General features: G+C 40.3%; 2 protein-coding genes and 1 pseudogene across 2 annotated transcripts; 1 reads left to right on the top strand and 2 right to left on the bottom strand.

Moving 5' to 3' along the window:
- Positions 1-1056: 1056 nt before the first annotated feature.
- LOC138631740 (GTPase IMAP family member 9-like) lies at positions 1057-6568 on the bottom strand (annotated as a pseudogene).
- Positions 6569-9967: 3399 nt separating this feature from the next.
- Positions 9968-14016, bottom strand: LOC138631748 (GTPase IMAP family member 7-like). Its single transcript, XM_069716915.1, has 4 exons — positions 13956-14016; positions 12827-12859; positions 11283-11387; positions 9968-11081 (listed from the first exon to the last, which is right to left on the bottom strand). The coding sequence occupies exons 1-4, from the start codon at positions 13975-13977 to the stop codon at positions 10327-10329; spliced, it is 915 nt and encodes a 304-aa protein (XP_069573016.1). The 5' UTR covers positions 13978-14016; the 3' UTR covers positions 9968-10326.
- Positions 14017-14351: 335 nt separating this feature from the next.
- On the top strand, positions 14352-18976 carry LOC138631690 (GTPase IMAP family member 4-like). The gene is made up of 3 exons (XM_069716821.1): positions 14352-14413; positions 15789-16376; positions 16734-18976. Exons 2-3 carry the CDS (start codon positions 15797-15799, stop codon positions 17459-17461), a joined length of 1308 nt encoding a protein of 435 aa, XP_069572922.1. The 5' UTR covers positions 14352-14413; positions 15789-15796; the 3' UTR covers positions 17462-18976.
- The last annotated feature ends 672 nt before the right edge of the window (positions 18977-19648 follow it).

The following is a 19648-nucleotide window of genomic DNA, read 5'->3' on the forward strand; positions in this document are numbered from 1 at the left end:
CGCTATGACTATGAGCGAATATTACCCCACAGGGGTCTTCAGGGCGGGGCTGTTATCATACCTGTGATGTTTGGAGAAGGTCGGTCCATGTACGTAAGATTTAAAGCAACTCGTAGTTTCATGGAGAGACACTCAAAATGGCCGCCTCTTACTGGCACACGCATCGACGAAAACGAATTATTTATACAACTTTTAATCCCAAACATGTTTTCTATCCGTAGAACCTAAATTCAAGTCGGTGTGACAAAATCCCTCGAAGGAGTTCGACAAAGTACAACGTGTCAGAATCGCCCAAAATGGCAACTAAATTCAAAATGGTGGACTTCCTGTCCAGTTGACGTAACGGTGCAATGTAACTTTTTCGGGCGTCTCGGTGTGATACACGTGTCCACCGGATTTCGTGAATTTAGGTAAATGTGGCCACCGGGGCATCTCTGTAGGGGGCGCTCTCGAGGCATTTGGCCGCGCCCACTCGCGACTCCACCAGAATACAACATTTTTCGCGACAACGACCGAGAACATTTTTACGAAATACAATAAGGCTTTTGCACCGATGCTCGGACCCTAATTATTAAAGTTGTAAATGTACTTACAAGGCAGAAATCATTTCCAGCCATGTTTGTCTTTTACAGGCGGATGATCTCTGATGTGTCGACGTCTTACTGCTGATTAGTTTAATTTTCATCTTAGCTCTGTATTATATTCTGTTTCTAGCTCCTCCCTTTGAACATGTGATTTCTTTGAAACAGACAGATATCAAAACAGGGAAGCATTTTAATTTGCTGCTGCCAGATCAGTTCAGGTATGTTCACAGTAGGTCAGAGGCGTCTACCTGTACACACCAGGTGTATGATGTTTGTTTTATTTGGTGCACCAAAGGGGGAGGAGCTTATCTCCAATCTGTCCTTGATGCTGCTCACTTCTGTAAACCTGAAGTTTCAACTTTCACAGCTGAAACAAATTAAAGAGTTTTAATATCTTCCGCGGCCCTCTGAAGACACGTCGTAGTCAGCTGGGAGGAGTTTTCTGAGTTCTTCATCTGCTCCGTGATTCAACTTTTTCATATAAACTATAAGGAAAACTTCCATCATCACACAAATACTAAAGAAAACAAACTAAAAAAAAAAGGATCAGATACTGATTTTTATGTATTTATATTTATTAACGTGTTAGAATAGTGATGAAGTACAGGGGATACATGGAACAAATTGTCTCTGCTGCTTGTCAATAAACACAAACATCCCATTTGTATCTCTTTTCTGCAAACTGCTTGATTTGAGCTTTTCAAAAGCTCTGCTTGGTCACGACTCCTCAGACAGCACGAGAAAAGAACCTTCATCAAAATGTTCCTGTTTTTTAATCATGATGCATCATTAAGGAATCAAAATCAGGTTTTTTTCAGTTTTTACAAATTTAAAACACAAGTTGCATAATGTAGCGTTTAGATTGTTTTGGACTAAAGTGAGTGAAATGAACAGAAAACAGCTTTGAACAAAGATGATGAGTTCATAAAAAATACCAAACTGTGATTAAATCTGATAACGAGCTGCAGCTAGTTGTTATTTAACTCTGATTATCACTGTATGACGCACGCCTTCTCCTTAACCGCCACACCAACAGCTGCCGCTGCAAGTCCGACTGCAGCTCCAACTGCAGCTCCGACTGGACCTCCTGCAACTCCAATAGCTGCACAAACACCAATTTCAATTCCAATTCCGACACCAACTCCAGCAGCTGCTCCACTAATTTCAAACCAATTACCTGCTAAACAACCTGCCTAGAACTTTCTTAATGAATGAGTTGGATTTCTCTGCTCGTCTTCTTGCTTCTTTATACTCCATACCTGGATTTTCTCTCAGAAGTCGTGCTGTTTCTTCTCTTATGGCTCTCTCAGCCTCTGGGAACATCTCATTGGTGAAGTATCTTCCTCCATTTCTCTGAACCATCGAGTTGATCTTCTTCAGCAGCTCTCTGACCTGAGAGGGATCCTTGTCTTTGTTGTTAAAGACGTGATATCCTCCACGACACTGACCGATGAAGCCACGGAGATCTGGGTTTTCATGAATGAATTGTTCCATGAAGACTCCATCATCCTCCAGATCGTCTCCGTGGGTGAACAGGGCCATGGTGTAATCTGCTGACTTCTCCAAACATCTTCTGAATGATTTTCACTGTTTCTTGTTCTTCTTTTGTGAATCTGCCGATCTGCAGCACCACCAGGAACATGAGGACCAGGAGAAACAAACGAGATGCATCTCCCAATCTCTCCCTTCACCTCCTTTTCAGTTTCTCTGGTGTCAAACAGACCTGGAGTATCAACCACAGCCAGCGGTTCACCTTCAAACTCCTGTTTCCTTCTGACACCCTGATGTCACTGGAAGGAGACATCTTCGACTGAAAAGGTTTTCCTCCGAGGATGGTGTTTCCTGCTGCACTCTTCCCGACTCCAGTTTTCCCAACAAGTGCAATCCTGATGTTTGGATCCTCTTCTTCTGCTGGAGAAATTAAAAGAATATATTTTACTGATATTGTAAGAAGTGAACTCCAGTTTTTACCATTATATCTCTATCAGCAGCTCTCGAATTACACGATTACAATAATCACAATTTTCTGAAGCTGTTTTGTTTGTTACAGTTATCAGATACAGTGTTTATCAGTGATAAAGGATACTTGGTGAAATAAAATATGCAGATTTTCATACTGAAATTCTTTAATTGTTGTAGACAGTAGCAGTAATATTTGTACGATATTGTTGTCATTTATATACTCGATTGTTTTTTCCTGCACTTTAAAATGACCTCTGTAAAATTTGGATTGTAGTTTTGGGACACAATATATAGATTTAAATGATAAAAACACACAAAAGTTCAAAGTTCATAGAAAGATTCATCTGACTTCACAAAATCTGTTCCTATTAACAGTTACGGCAAAACATTTTCCTGATTTACACTTTAAGTCACATGACGTACAAATATTTTAAAAAATATATTCACCTGATAGTCACTTTCATTTATTCAAACTATTAGCACACTAAAAGATAATCGAAATACTACACCCTGACCATCTGGTCTGAAATGAGTGAAAGTGACTTGTGGACTCTGTCAAGGCTCTTTTGAAAATAGAAAAATAAAACACAAAGTATTCTGTTCTGTGGCTTGTCAGGTTTAGTGTGCACAAATGCCAACTGCTAACTGTTGCGACAACAAATACGTCAACAGTCACGAAGCAAAACAAAAATACAAATGAAAATGAGACATAACGATGTTAAAGAATGTTTTCATCAGCAGTTCTCCCCAGTAAAACCTGTTTTTGAGGACAGCGAACAGTCGTGGCCACCTAAGAGATCACTGAAGTCATCTTCTTGTTTTCTACTTATTCAACTTTGGGGCTTTAACAAACTCTGAAATCTTTCCATTCTAATTCTTTATTTTTCTAAAAATAGACATTTTATAGTCCAATTCCAGACTGAAAATATTTCAAACCAACGTGGAAATAAAAACTTATTCATGTCACAACTTTCTGGATCTGATGTAATTAGTGCTTTTCAGAATTAATAAATAGATAAGATATAAACACTTGATGTTCATAGAAATAAAATCAAATATGTACAACTATAATATTACAGTGAACAGGTGATTTTGAGCTTCATCACCTTTTATCAAAACTTTGAAGATGAAACTTAATCTAAAAAAAGTCAAAAAGATTAAAGTTTTTTTATTAAAGCATAATTTCCAACCATGTTTGTCTTTTACAGGCTGATCTCTGATGTGCAGTCTTACTGCTGATTAGTTTAATTTTCATCCAGCTCTGTATTATATTCTGTTTTAGCTTCCTTGAACATGTGATTTCTTTGAAACAGACAGATATCCAATCAGGGAAACATTTTAATTTGCTGCTGTCAGATCAGTTCAGGTGTGTTCACAGTAGGTCAGAGGCGTCTACCTATACACACCAGGTGTATGATGTTTGTTTTATTTGGTACACTGAAGAGGGAGGAGATACCAAAGAACACAAACCACACCTGCTAAAAAAAAAAGGATCAGATACTGATTTTTATGTATTTATATTTATTAACGTGTTAGAATAGTGATGAAGTACAGGGGATACATGAAACAAATTGTCTCTGCTGCTTGTCAATAAACACAAACATCCCATTTGTATCTCTTTTCTGCAAACTGCTTGATTTGAGCTTTTCAAAAGCTCTCCTTGGTCACGACTCCTCTGACAGCACGAGAAAAGAACCTTCATCAACAATGTTCATCTTTTTTAATCATGATGCATCATTTAAGGAATCAAAATCAGAGGGTTTTTTTTTTTTCAGTTTTTACAACTTTAAAACACAGAAGTTACATAAGGTAGCATTTAGATTGTTTTGGACTAAAGTGAGTGAAATGAACAGAAAACAGCTTTGAACAAAGATGATGAGTTCATAAAAAATACCAAACTGTGATTAAATCTGATAACGAGCTGCAGCTAGTTGTTATTTAACTCTGATTATCACTGTATGACGCACGCCTTCTCCTTAACCGCCACACCAACAGCTGCCGCTGCAAGTCCGACTGCAGCTCCAACTGCAGCTCCTGCTGACTGGACCTCCTACACTTCCAATAGCTGCTCAAACACCAATTTCAATTCCAATTCCGACACCAACTCCAGCAGCTGCTCCACCAACACTACCTGCTAAACAAACTAGAACATTCTTAATGAATGAGTTGGACTTCTCTGCTCGTCTTCTTGCTTCTTTATACTCCATACCTGGATTTTCTCTCAGAAGTCGTGATGTTTTTTCTCTTATGGCTTTCTCAGCCTCTGGGAACATCTCATTGGTGAAGTATTTTCCTTCATTTCTCTGAACCATCGAGTTGATCTTCTTCAGCAGCTCTCTGACCTGAGAGGGATTTTTGTCTTTGTTGTTAAAGATTTGATATCCTCCACGACACTGACCGATGAAGCCACAGAGATCTGTGTTTTCACCAATGAATTCTTCAATGGAGACTCCATCATCCTCCAGGTTGTCTCCATGGGTGAACAGGGCCATGGTGTAATCTGCTGAATTCTCTCCAAACATCTTCTGAATGATTTTCACTGTTTCTTGTTCTTCTTTTGTGAATCTGCCGATCTGCAGCACCACCAGGAACACATGAGGACCAGGAGAAACCAATGAGATGCATCTCACAATCTCTCCCTTCACCTCCTTTTCAGTTTCTTTGGTGTCAAACAGACCTGGAGTATCAACCACAGCCAGCGGTTCACCTTCAAACTCTCCTGTTTCCTTCTTACACCCTGATGTCACTCCGGAAGGAGACAGCTTCGACTTGAAAGGTTTTCCTCCAAGGATGGTGTTTCCTGCTGCACTCTTCCCGACTCCAGTTTTCCCAACAAGTGCAATCCTGATGTTTGGATCCTCCTCTTCTGCTGGAGAAATTAAAAGAATATATTTGACTCATATTGTAAGAAGTAAACTCTAAATTATAATTTGTATCATTATATCTCTATGAGCAGCTCTCTAAGTAGATTTGATCAAACCCTGATAAAAAAGAGCATTTCATTTGAAAGTCAAACTGGTCACTGAACTGACAGAAAGTGTCAGCAAGCTGCCGGGATGCTTTCAAGGAGAAACAATCTTTGAACTGTATTTCCAACCCGGTGTCACGGCAAAGTTTGAGAATGACACGCTTTGGGCTGTTAAGACATGAAAGTTACACGTACACTGGAGTGGACGAAAATGAAACATACTGCATGCTTTGAGCCATTTGATTTACAGGAAAGCAAAACTTTTTGCAAAAACTCGTGGTTGGGGTTAAACAAAAAAATGTTTTGGTTCCAACAAACACATAAGGTCAAAGTTTACATTAAGTTTCATCAGACCTCTCACTTGTGTTCCTAATGAAATCTACACTACAGAACAGTTATGTCACATAATGAACAGATAAATCCAGAATATTCACGTTACAGTTTTAGTCTCTGACGAACTGATTAGTACAACTGACAATAAAAGCAGCGGAGGAATGAAATGTTTCAACAATATCAGCGGTCACAAAGTTAAAGAAGCTTCCTCACAGCCGTTCTTTTTCTTTACCATAAATGGAGATTCACCAGTCGGACCTGTTTCACTAAGGAAATCATGAAACAGAGGCGCCGCCAACGATGAGAAAACGGAAGTCGTGTTTCCTCTTTTATATTAAACTTTGAGTGTTTAATAAACTCTGAGAAGTTTACACTCAAAAATAAAAAGCAGACTTGTTATAAGTCCTATTCGAGTAGTATATAGAGACTGAAAATATTTCATATTTACCAATAAGGAAAATATTTTGTTTTATTTACGTAGCATATTTCTAGATTTCATGTAAAAAGTGCTTCTAAGAATGAACACAAACAGAATCTAGATTACATTCAGTAAAACTATGAAGTTACGTTAAACAGTTCATCATCATCATTTTATGGAGGCGACTTACCAAGCAGAGCATATTTTCCAGCCATGTTGTTGTTTTTTTTTGTTTACAGGCAATTGATCAGTGTTGATGTGTTACTTCTGAATAGTTTCATTTTCATCTCAGCTCTGGATTTTAATCTGCTTGTAGTCCCTCCCTTTGAACGTGTGGTGTCTTTGAAACAGTCAGTGGCTCTTAGTGGTATTGTTTTACTTTACAAGCCAAATATCTCATTTGTTATGGTATTACAATTTCAGAAGGACCACTAGAACACAGAATTTAGTGTCCGGCTGGAGGCGGTAAAAGTTCGTCCGGGAACAGCCTGTTGGGATCCCGTCAGTTTGAGCTCGACTGCGACTTCAATGGAATCCGAAGACAGCACCGGCGCGGGTCGGCGGAGGTGGAGGGAGGACGCATCGCAGTGGTGGACTCCACCGGACTCACAGGACAAAGTCTGACTCTGGACCAGCTGGCCCGTGAGATCAGGACCATGATGGACCTGGTTGATCCGGGACCACACGTGTTCGTGTTTGTGGTGAAAGTCGGCCGGCTGTCCGGAGACGACTCCCGGCTGCTCGGGTTGCTGACTCGGCTGTTTGACGGGGACGTCTCCAAACACACCGTGGTGCTTTTCACTCACGGAGACGCTTTGGGGAGGGGGGGGGGGCTGAACCTCCGGGACACCATCCGGTCCAGCAGCTGTGTGTCCAAGCTGTGTGTCCCGCTGCGGAGGGAGACACTGTGTGATCGACAACACTCGCGGAGGAGATGGACTGCAGGTCAGGCATTTCCTCCGTCAGGTAGATGACATCATCAGAGATAACCGGGGACGGCACTGTGACTCGGACGCTTTCAGCGCACCGGACGGACGAAATCACGGACACCCGGGACAGACGATTCGTAACAGACTCTGGATCAGTGGATATGTGCATATGTGGATGTCTTTGTCCTCAGTCTGGCGGCTCAGACCGTTGATTCACCCACTAAAGATTTACTGTTTAAATCAGACACTATTTTATTTATTCATAACCGAACAGAATCTTCTGAATATAAAACAAAGAAATAGTTTGAAACCAGAAAATGACCTCAAATACTAAACGTACAATAAAACTACAACTTTTATTCTCTGTCGTTGTCAGTATTTTCCGTTTGGTTTCTCATTTGATCGTGTGTTTCATACTCCAAATAACCTGCAGCTGTGGTAACCAGCATAATACATATATATATATGTACATATGTAATTATCTTACTGTTCTACTGCCCTGTAATACTGTGGTAGTAATATACTACGTTTCCTTTGTAGGCTCCATCAACAGTTTGTATGTTACCATAAACTCCTTTTACTACTTCTTTTAAATTTGCAGACACATTCTGTAAACATTGATGTTGGAAAATAACCTTTTTTCTTTATACTGTCATACTTTCTGCAGAACTTCTATTGAGTGACTTCACTGCAAAGGAAACGTTGGAGTTTAGCAAAATGACAAGCTCCTGCAAATATTGCAGAGATTGGTCGAATTTACGTAAATGATTGGAATTTCCCGAAAGGGAGTGTTCATTTCTACTTCTTTTTTTTCTGCTGAGTTGAGACTCAGTACAACATGTGAGTCAGCAGGGGGCAGCATAATGTAGAGCAAAGTTTTTTCATTATTCAATAGAAGCTGATTTGTTTTACTTTTAGTTCCATTTCTGATTTGCATTTATTTAATTCTAACGTTTAACCTGTTTTTACCTTCACTGGATGAACATCCACTTTGACCTCTGGTTTCACTGAAGTGCAGGATTCGCCATTTTTCCCTTCACATCGGGACATTTGGTAAGTTCATGCCTATCTAATAGAATGTCACAAAATGTCAACGTCAAAATGAGAAGCCACAATTAATATCCACATATTTCTTTGGTGCATTTAAAATCGGCCACTTTCAGCCGACTAATTATTTTCTTTTATGTGCTTTCTGTCTGTCAAGTCTGACAAACCTCTTTAAGAAACAAGGTTTCTCTGGTCAGTTGTGAGCCTGCCTTCTGCATTAGTTTGGGCTTCTTGTGAAGACTAAAGTGCACGTGGACCATTTACATACTGTGTTGTACTCTGTATTCTCTGCCTTGCAGATTATTGGACCAACGAAAATCAGCCTCACAGTTGCTTCCTGACATTTTTGGAAAAGGTGCTTCTATCTTATTCAAGTGTGTGAATAGTGAGAATGTGAGTGCCTTTATTTTATTTGACATTTTAAGCTGCTAATGCTCAGTGATTCCAGTCAGACTGTGCAAGTTAAACACGGGTCAGCAGTAAAATGGAGTCCATGCAAATATTAGTTGGCAATATTTCCCCTCGGGGATTAATAAAGTGTATAAAAAAAAAAATCAAAATCCTTATCTCTCACACTGTGTTAGGATGTTGGTGATGAAAATGCCTTCAGTGACATTAATGGCATCTGGCTTCAGGAAGATAAGTAAATCCCAATTAGTATGATTTTATGTATAATAAAGGAGGCCTAATTGGTAAATGTATGCAAGGTAGACATAACATGTCAGTTCTACAAATCATATACTGTAATTCATGATTGACTGAGCGATGTGTTGCTTTCAGAAATTGTGGGATGGCGTTATATCCTTTTCTTTCGTTAAGGATTGTCTAGTGTAACCTCTGCTAAAGGAGATAAGAAAGGAGGTATTAAAGCATCTTTCCGCAGCATTTGGAGAATTCGACTAGCCCTCAACATGGCTGCCACTTTGATACTTCAAAGTGCGTTTTCATTCAACTGGGGAACCTTGACTGTTTGACTGCAACCCTGGATTTATTGCACTGCCCAAGATGGTTGTGATTGGTTTAAAGAAATACAAACAAGCCAGAAGGCTTTTTTTTCATTTTTGTTTTTCATCCCCCTAAAGCAGAATTATACATCGGCGCAACCAAACCATTTTCTAGCACTGGCACACATCGATAAAGATAGGGTCTGGCTATCCTAGACTAATATCGTTTTAAGGTTTGCTCTTCAGATACCTCGATGAACTCGCACTGAATGGTTTGGTGACTCATCTCAGAAACACCAGAGGTGGTTTAGCAGGCGCGTCGGAGGGTGCGGGATATAATACAAATTCACTTTCCAGGTCATCACTGGAAAGTGATTCACACTTTTCAGCATCAGGGAGTTAAGCCGTGTGCCCCTCAGGAATCACATCTACTTAAAGGAGAAAACAGGTCATGCTCACATGGGGCTTACAGTGCTGGAAGCTGCTTATTGGTCGAGGAGGACATCCCGTGGAAATCTGAGGTGGCGATCCGAAACAAAACGGTCTACTTTAAAATTTCAAAAACACTGTCATTGTTTTTGTAATGTTGTGACGTGACCAGCCGTTGTTTCTCGATACATTTTCTGACTAATTTGTATGATCTTTGTGGGGCTTTAGACCATGCTGGTAACACGGATAAGAATTATCTGAAGTAACACTTAGTCCCCTAGAAAGTTCCCAGACATTAGAACTGTTGGTGAAGTTTGACAACAAAAAAGGCACTAATCGAGTGACAAATAAGACATAGTGAAATAAAGGTTTATTAATCGGTAAAGTAATTTACTAAATGTACAGTTTATATTCAAGTGTTCTTTGGCTACATGTGATAGCTGTATAAAATACGTGCTGTCCAGCTTTGTCCGTCTTTAACAGCTGAATGTTTATGTCAGATTGTCTTTGTTACTGTCCTGCTCGTTTGTCCCTTCCTGTTGTCGAAGTTGTCCGTTTCTGCCACAGGATGTTGGCAGAGACAAGAACTGAACAAAGAGCAGCACTTCAGCAGTATTTTGGAGCTCGTAACACACTCCAGTTTCTGCTGTGATATCACACATGATGTCAGTTGACCTGAAGTATCAGAAACAGTCAGTGAACTTTTAAGATGTTAATTTAATTTCAAGGTCGTGTGGAACTTTTCAAAGGACTCAGCAGGTCCGATCTGCTCGACAACATGGCGAACTCCGCTCTCTAAGGCGTGATAGTACCGCTTCACTTCTTTCAGCTCGGACTGCAGTCGTTTCTCCACCTGCTCTCGTTCCTGCTGAGCTTCACTCAGCAGCTTCTCGTACTTTGACTCGACAGATTTGATTCCCTCCTCCAGTTTCTTCTCGTAGAAATCTCTGAGCTCCGACTCCCTCTTATCCAACATCTTCACCGCCTCCAGGTAGGTTATGTTGGAGTAACACTGCCCCCCGTTGTCATCCACCATCTTCTCCATCTTCTGCAGCAGATCCAGGACCTGACCCCGATCGTTGGTCTTGTTGTTGTTGAGGACGTGGAATCTGTTTTTCACCTTCTTCAGGATCGACTGAAGTTCAGGTCCAGCCCTCTCGAGCTGTCGCTGGAAGGCTGGTTCAGTTTGGTCGTCCTCGGTGAAGAGGATGATGGTGTACCTCCAGGCATCCTCCCCAAAGATTTCCTCCACTTGCCTCACAGCCTGCTGCTCCTCAGGGGTGAAGCGTCCCACCTTGATGACCAGCAGGATGGCGTGGGGCCCCGGCGCCGACATGTTGATGCATTTGGAGATCTCCCTTTTCACCGTGTCTTCAGGTAATAAAGTGTCGAAAAGGCCGGGAGTGTCGACGACGGACACCTCCATACTGAACACCTCCCCTCTCTGCTTACAACACTCTCTGGTCACTGCGGAGAGGAAACACATTGATAATTGTGAAACATGACTTTACATCACAGGATGCAGGAGCTTATTAGCCAGAGACACATGTTCATAAAACAATGTCGCCACTGGAGGTGTTTTAGACGTACTTCAAGTCTTTTTCTTCGGTTTGGTTCACCTTAATCCTACATTTGAAAAGCTTCAAAAACCTTGACTTTCCATGTTACCTGAGGACTGGCTGATCTCGGCTCTGAAGGCGTCTCTTCCAAGGATGGTGTTTCCACTGGAGCTCTTCCCTGCTCCGGTCTTCCCGACAAGAACCACTCTGAAGTCTTAATAGAAAGCAAATGTTGAAACACTGATGATGTGACATAAACTATTTATGAGTGCTAATGGACTTCCAGCTGAAATGTACACTTCCTGTACCTTGTATGCACACTCAACCTTGCTTACCCCGACACCGTTAACAACATTGAGGGATTTGTGTCAGGTTCATTAAACAAGTCACAGAGCTTGGTTTTCCAAAGCAGACATCACTTGTGCTTAAGTCTTATCCTTTCATCGAGCCTCGTCAAAACATAGTTTGCGGCAAAAGAGCATTTTGCTACATTAAAGTGGGCGTCTGTTGCATGAGCATCGCATAGCATTGTGATGCGCACGGAGCCGGGAGAAGCTACACCTTTTGTGACTAAGTATACCAAATTATGTTGATTGATCAAAATCAACACCTGCGTTAGTCACGTTTAACACTGAAGAAGGCGAGTCGGGTCAGGAGCGAAAAAGGTGGGACTGCTTGGACATTTGCGGAGTTGTGCGCTGTGTGTGCAATTCGTCCTCCAGGGTCAGGAGGTCAACACAGAGCTCTGCTGTGACGTTCTGAGGCGTCGGAGGGAAAAACATTCAGCGCAAACGGTCTGAGGGGTCGAGCGATGACGCTCGGGTCGACGACACGACGACACGCTTGTTCACAGCGGGTTGAAAACGTGCACATTTCTGGCCCACAATCGTGGATTGTCGTATTTGGGTCCCTGACACCCCAAAATTTGGCAAAACATTTTGACGTGCGCTCTGCTGAAGCTTCAGGTCCGTGTTGAAATCATCACAAAACATCTGTAACTCGGGCGAGTACTTGCATAGGTTACTGCTTCCACTTGCTCCATGCGCATCACCGTTGTATGCAACACAAACAGTGCCTGAACTTTTTGATTTCCCTGGTATGTCTGCAGAACTACGATTTTTGACACCCTTTCATAAGTTGGATCCTTACTTACCTCTACAGACTCCTTTTTGTCCATCCCCTTGTTGATATTCTCATCAATCAGCCTCAAGTCCACATCTCTAAAACTTTCTCTTAACTTTTTTTTTCTCTTCTCCCTGTCACATTCAACTTCACAATAATGGAATTTTTTGTTCCAATTTTCAGCCTCAGCCTCAATTTCATTTTTGATTTTGTCTGTTAACGTTTTTACCACAGACACTCCCCTCCTTAAAATGACCAAATCCAAACCTGCTTGTTACAAAACAGTTTTTTCGACAAACAGGTTGTCCTTCTATGTTCCATATTCAAGTAAAACCGTCTGCACCTTCTGTCTAAACTGCTACCTCAGCCCGTATGAGAAAATATATCTGTTCCTTGATAATGACAGGGCATTAAACAGTAAGCCATCTCGGATCAAACCATCCAATTCCTTTTAAAACTATTCTCTATAAATCACCATGTTGACACAAATGTACAGAACTCCTTCAAATGGTTTTTAGACTGATTTCATACCGTTACGGTAATCCATACTTCTTCTTCGTGTTGCTGTTCACAGAAAAAGGAAAAAAAAAAAGTTTTCAGTATATCATTAAGACCTAAAAAAAACAACTAAACATTGCAAATAGCAAAATACCTAAACAGGTGATTACATAAATGACATTTGTAGAATTAATGTAGCATGTACTTTTTTTAGTCCTCTGACTGAAAGCTAAAAAAAAAAAGAAAAAAAAAAAGATTAAGGAAAATAAAAACGGCTGTTTCTGAAGATTTTGATGACCTTGGCAGGACGTTTGCTTACATCCATGAGGGGTCTGAAATTTCTTTAAAATATTCGATATCTCATTTTATAATACTTTATTGTTTTAAACTGAACTAAATTCAACTTCTATTCTGTGTCCTCAACATTATCTGTCAGTTAGTACCGTTACATTCGTGCTACTCAATGTAATAATCCTGATCTTTCATGATACAACTTTCAGTGCACATTTTAGATCTCAACTAAGAAATTACCTGACAACAAACTATATAAAAAACACAGATCTCATCTGACGGTCTTCTTTGAGTGAACTGCGTCTTTACACCTTGTGAATCTCTCCTAAAATGTGCTATTCACTACACGTGACCCTCTAATCAATAACTACCTGCAAAGGCACTCCTTGTTTATGTTTTAGTCTCATGACAAGTCTCAGGACCCGTTGACCCTATTCATGACGTCAAAACCTAAAACCGTAAAGTAATCAACACCCAGAGAAGGTTTGTTGAAGGTTTACTGAAAGTAAATTATTAAAACGAGTTGACAGCACGAAGCGCGTGACAGTGGGGTTGTGGTTTATGTGTGGTGGATGAACATACAGTGTGCTCTGATTGAAAAGTGAATCCAGTCTGAGTACACCTGCCGAAATAACTATTTTATGGCTTTACGGGACAAAATTGACTTTGTATGCAATGATTTCTGCTGTTTCTCATCTTTTCTGCGAGTTAAAATTAGAGAGAATTAAATAACTTTCAGAACATTCATGGCTGCAAAAGTCATGCTGCAAACTTTTTTTCAGTTGTTAGTAAAGATAAATTAAACAACACTGATCACATTAATGACACGTTAAAAGGTCAAAGTGACAAATCAGAAACAAATCCGACTCACTGGACATTCGTCTGTCTGCCATGATCGCTGCAGCAACTTTATTTTCACTCTGAAAGTGACAGTCTGCATATATTGCGGAAGTGCACTTCAACGGATCAAACAGTTGGTTAAACACCCGAGGACAGATTTAGAACATCCGGTTTAGAAAATAAAACAGACAGAGGGTGAGTTACGCATTGAGCAAATTAAATCAGCAAACATTTTTTATAACGTTTCAAAGCACAGAAGGACAAACTGATCATGTATCAGGACAAACCCGGTCTGTGTTCAGCTGAGTTTAAGTCTGAAACAAAACAAAAGAAATATCCGCTGCTTTTATTTTGAAAGGTATTTTGGTAGTTGGTTCAGTTTAATAGGCTATGTGAAATTTGAGGAAGTTTTAGTAGGCGTAAATGAGGAACAGCAAGACGCGTTTTAATGTCTGTCTGGACTCTGAACACCCTCCTTCCTACTCTTAGGTATGTCCGACAAATTTGACCAAAAAAAAATACATTTGTCTCCCGCTTTTATGGTCTATTATTTTGTCTTTCTTTATTCAGATGACGTTCACCTGCAGAGGCTCTCCTCTCTTTATTCATAATTAAGTAACTTGATTTAGCTGACACAATAGCTGCTTCTGACCGCAGCAAACATTAAATAATGTTCTTCATTTAAAGTTGATCGGTTTCCTCTTTATATTTGGTTTCGTTTATTTGTCTTGTTTTTAATTTCAGTAGTTACAGTTATCTTTAATGGTTTTAGTTTCGATTCGACGTTAACTCGGGACAAAAAAAAAAGAGCGAAGAGTTTATGATATCACCTTCCCACCTTGTACACTTAGGAGTCATATTCCATTTTATGTTTTCATTGAAACTGCATGTTTTATTAAAAGTATGTAATTTCCCATCACTAGACTTATTGAATTTGGTTGTTTCATTCTCAAAAGTTTGTGTGTAGTTTCCTGGTCTGAAAAGTGAGGCCAGTGCAGAAGTGCCTTTAAGTGCAATACCACAGAAGGCCGCTAGGGCGTGGCACCAAAAAGGCTTGCGGCTCCATAGACTCCCATTCAACTTCTCATGAAATACAAAGTCAATATAGTTTTAGACACTAGTCATAATGGGGCCATCCGCTAAAGTCACTCCTTCTCATGAGTTTTCTGGAAAATAATTCCATAATTTATAAGATATTGGGCCTCAAAAAGCGGTATGTTTAGGGGTGTGTCTGTCTGATTGACAGGCTTGTGGTGCCATCAGGTTTCCTCTGGAGGTGGGCGGAGCATAGGCTAGCGTCCTCGAGTTCCCTATTATATTGAGTCAAATTCACCGCTTGATCCTCCTCAGCTTGTCCAAATATGGTCACGTCCGGCTCCTGAATAGAAAGATGATGATGGCCAAAATACCGGACTCAAGACTTCAAAACAGCAGTTCACAAACCGATTGGCCGCCTGGTTTTCCATCACGCAGCAGTGGTTGTTCCACTAGAGTGAGTAGGCGGTGCTAACAGCAACAGCCTCACTCTTCAACTCCCAACAGACTGATGTCACACCGATGACTCTGTTTGGACCCCTGGGAAGTGAATCCCCCCCAAAAAAGCTGCAATTACTGCTCTTTGCCATAAGTGCCACCAAATAGAACAAAATAGAGATCCTCCGTTTATATAGATACCTGTGTATATAATTCCACGCTGCATGTCAGGACAGTTCAGGATTTGATCCATTTAAAATAAAATCTCACCTGTTTTAACTCTGATCTTCTTTATTACTGATAGAAATTATGGCCAACATCAGACCAGAATGAAAAAAAAAACTTTTTTCTAGAAATGCTGTTTAATTAAAATCTTTGTTTTCTTCTACAGGTCTAGACATGGATCCATGTCCTGCTCCAGATCTCACCATTATCCTTCTGGGAAACTCAGGAGTGGGTAAAAGTGCATCGGGAAATACGATTTTAGGACAAGGAAATGTGTTTGAGTCGAGACAGGCCTTTGAACCTGTGACAACTCAGATCTCTGAGAAATCAGGACGAGTGTTTGGGAAACAGATCACAGTGATCGATACTCCAGGAATATTTGGATCAGAGGAGGACATTAAAACTCATTTTCAGGTGCTCTTTCAGTCCTCCAGACCTTGTTTGTTCCTGGTGGTGGTTGAAATTAATAGATTCACCGCCGAGCAGGAAAACGCCGTGAAGGCAACAATCGGAGTTATCGGGGATCAGAGACTGAAAAAGAGTTTTTTGCTCTTCACAAAAGGAAATGACTTCAACAGCGAGTCACTGGATGAGTTCATCAACAGACAGCCAGACGGTCCAATTGCCCAACTCGCTGCAAGGTTTGCAGGGAGACATTTGTTTGACAATATAAATGGAGATCAAGAGCAAGTCCGAAATTTGCTGCTGCTATTTGACAATATAAATGGAGATTCCTCAAGACACCCCAAACAAGGTGAGACCAAGATATTGTGTTGCATAGTGCCTTTTCAAGCCACCACACTTCAGACTGCTGTGTCAGCAGAAAGAGTTGTTGAAAGGTTGCAAACCACAAGTTGAGAACCACTGCTGTCGTGTACGCTGTTGTGAATTCGGTGTGAATGATACAGTCTTTAATTTTACTTTATCCAAGAAATTGCATTTAACATCAAACCCCTGGCTCTACAATCACAGTCAGAGCAATGAATGTTTGAGGGTGCAACTTGATTGGTCCAGGGGTGATGTCCCAAAACAAGTGCTTTATTTACTTCTGGAAAAAAAAACAAAAAAACAATCATGTTTTTTATGCCTCTGTATATTTTCTTTCCTTCAGGTGCTCATCCTTTGAAAGTCAGGAGGATCGTTCTGCTTGGCCTACCTGGAGATGGCAAAAGTGCATCAGCAAACACCATCCTGGGATCAAAGCAGTTTAAATCATGCAGTAGCTTTGAAGCAGTCACTACAGAGAGCGACTCTAAAACAGCTAAACTGGGGGTTCATGAGCTCACAGTGGTTGACACTCCAGGATTCACTAAAAAAGTTCTGTCTCCCAGAAAGCTGTATGAAGAGATTGTAAAGGCAATAGTAAAGGCCAGTCCAGGACCACATGCCTTCATCATCGTGGTCAAATTAGGACGAATCTCTGAAGCAAACATTATACTGTTTAAGATGCTGCCCGAAGTCTTTGGGAAGGATGCTCTTAAGTACACAGTGGTTATCTTCACTCATGGCGACACCCTGGAAGGTCAGACCATTAAAGGCCGCATCGAGAAAGAGAAATGCATTCGGGACCTGGTCTCCCTTTGTGGCAATAGATACTGTCTGTTTGACAACACAAAGAGAGGAAACAGACAGCAGGTCAGAAACCTGCTAGGTATACTAGATACAATGGACACAGCTAATTCTGGACAATACTACACCCCTGAGATGTTCTACGATGTTCATAAAGTGTATCGTAATTGGCAGAAGTTCATTGAGTGGTTTGAACAGATGCTAAAAAAAATAGATGAATATTTCAGAAGCAATCCTTTGGAGGTGACGTTGTTAAGTGGACTGCAGTGATGGAGAAGCTGCAGAACGACAGACAGATGGACATACAGACACAGAGACAAATAATGGAGTACAAGTGACGAAGTCCTCATCTTTAAAATTATACATTCTCATTATAAACAACTGATGCGGGAGGATTTTTTTTTTCATGGTGATTTATTTCATTTTTCTTCGATGTTTTTTTCCACTCCACTGAGATTCAAGGGGGCAACAGGGGGCAGCAGAACGTAAGAACAAAGTTAAGTTGTCTTTTCAATTAATAGGAGGTGATTTGTTTTACTCTCAGTTGCATTTCTCGTTTGCATTTATTTAGTTCCAGTGTTAAACGTCTTAAGCCTGCAGTATGTTTCTATTTAAGCAGTTTAAGCAAATATAACTTAAAATGATCAATAATAATTTGGTTTCATTAAATTACTTTTAGAAACCTGAGAATATTGTACTATTGTGAAGGGATTGTTGTTTCCACTAGCATCTTTGAGTTTGACAACAAACTTAAATACATGCATGTAAGTTTTCATTCTGGACTACACCCCCCCCTCCCCCCATCAGTGCTGCAGCTGCTGATTGGCTGATTTACTTGGCATGTCTGGGCACATTCAGGGCTCATGACAAGGACAGTGACCATCATGTACTTTTCAATGTTTTTCACATGGTTAGTCTGTATCGGACTAATGTCTGCGTCTCCTCAGCAGTGGATAAAATGTCGGGACCTGCTGCAGTCAAAGACGGTTTTCTCTTTAACGTGTTTTGACCATCACTCTTATTGTACTTCATATTGTGACATTTGGGGGTGTTAAACTCACAAACCCAATTTCTGTCTTGTGTAGAGTGCCGTTGAGTGAGTATGACGGAGTCTGTCTATATGTGTACAAGTTTAACATTGTATGACGTAAATAATCATTTGCATTCAGATTTTATTTTATTTAAAAAAATTTAAAAAAAGTGATGACAGCCTAGGAACACAATAAGATGTAGTACTTGTAATATTATATATTCATAGTAATCGCAATATAGTAATTGTAATATATTTACATTTAGTTGTTTTTTTCATTTAATTTTGTGAAAATGTTGATAACCAATGAATACAATAATGACTAGGATGAGTATATTATGATATTAAAGTACTAATGTCACATTAATACCAACATAATATGAGATGAATAATGTTAAATAGATGTAGTATTGTCCCATTTTCTGAGAGTTAATAACAATTGCTTCTTAAAAGAATGCATTTCAGAACCTCAATCTATATGGTTCCATATCCCCAACACCTTATTTAATAAGGTTGGAGGGTTTAACTTTTTTGCTTTATTGTGATTTTGAGATCTCTAGAATTCCTATAATGCTCTCGGACTTGTTATTTACGAGATGTAACAAAATGTTATTTACCCATAATTTCTCACCACACAAAACTGTTTTAGATTGTGCCATAACATCACCATTGTTGCTTTTTCTGTATTCTTAGTTTGTGTTCATATATTCCCTATCTTGACTTGTTAATTTGTTTGTCACAATAAAGTTTAATAAAAAAAAAAAAAATGTAAGCAGTTCACATAGAGTGAATATAAAAGTGTTCATAGCTTCCAGGTTTAAGAAAAAATGAGGCCGCTGCAGAAGTGCTTAAGCTGCAATACCACCGAATGCAACTACAGGTTGGCTCCATCGACTCCCATTCAACTTCCCTCATCAAATACAAAGTTGATAAATGTTTTCCACTAGTCATTGCGGTGTTGTTAGTTATAGTCACTCATTATTAGTTTTCTGGCACTCTGTCTGAGAGAGAGAGAGAGAGAGAGAGAGAGAGAGAGAGAAACTTGCCTACCTGTCTTTGTGAGGACACTCATTTATAATGAGTACATTTGTCAGGTCCTCTGTTTAGGACAGACCTTCAGAGGACTGTTTGAGGGTCTACGGTCTTCAAAAAGACAGAAATACGAACACGTGTGTTTGCGTGCGCGGCAGTTGCTGTAGCAACCGTTGGTGGATGAAAACCAGGATCAGGACCAGCTGAACCCTCTGACAGACAAAATACAGCTTCTGGTTTACAGAGTGAAGAACAGACAGACAGCTGTGCAGACAGACAGACAGTCAGACAGACAGACAGACAGACAGTGAGAGGGAGGAGATAATGACAGTGGAGGAGTGTCTGTTAGAGCGTTCAGTCTGCTCAGCAGCTCTCAGTCAGTCCGACTCCGTCTG

Source organism: Brachyistius frenatus, unplaced genomic scaffold (genome assembly GCF_029030835.1).
Source record: "Brachyistius frenatus isolate BFR_SWC_R1_liver_20210118 unplaced genomic scaffold, ASM2903083v1 Contig_5, whole genome shotgun sequence".
Lineage (NCBI taxonomy): Eukaryota > Metazoa > Chordata > Actinopteri > Embiotocidae > Brachyistius > Brachyistius frenatus.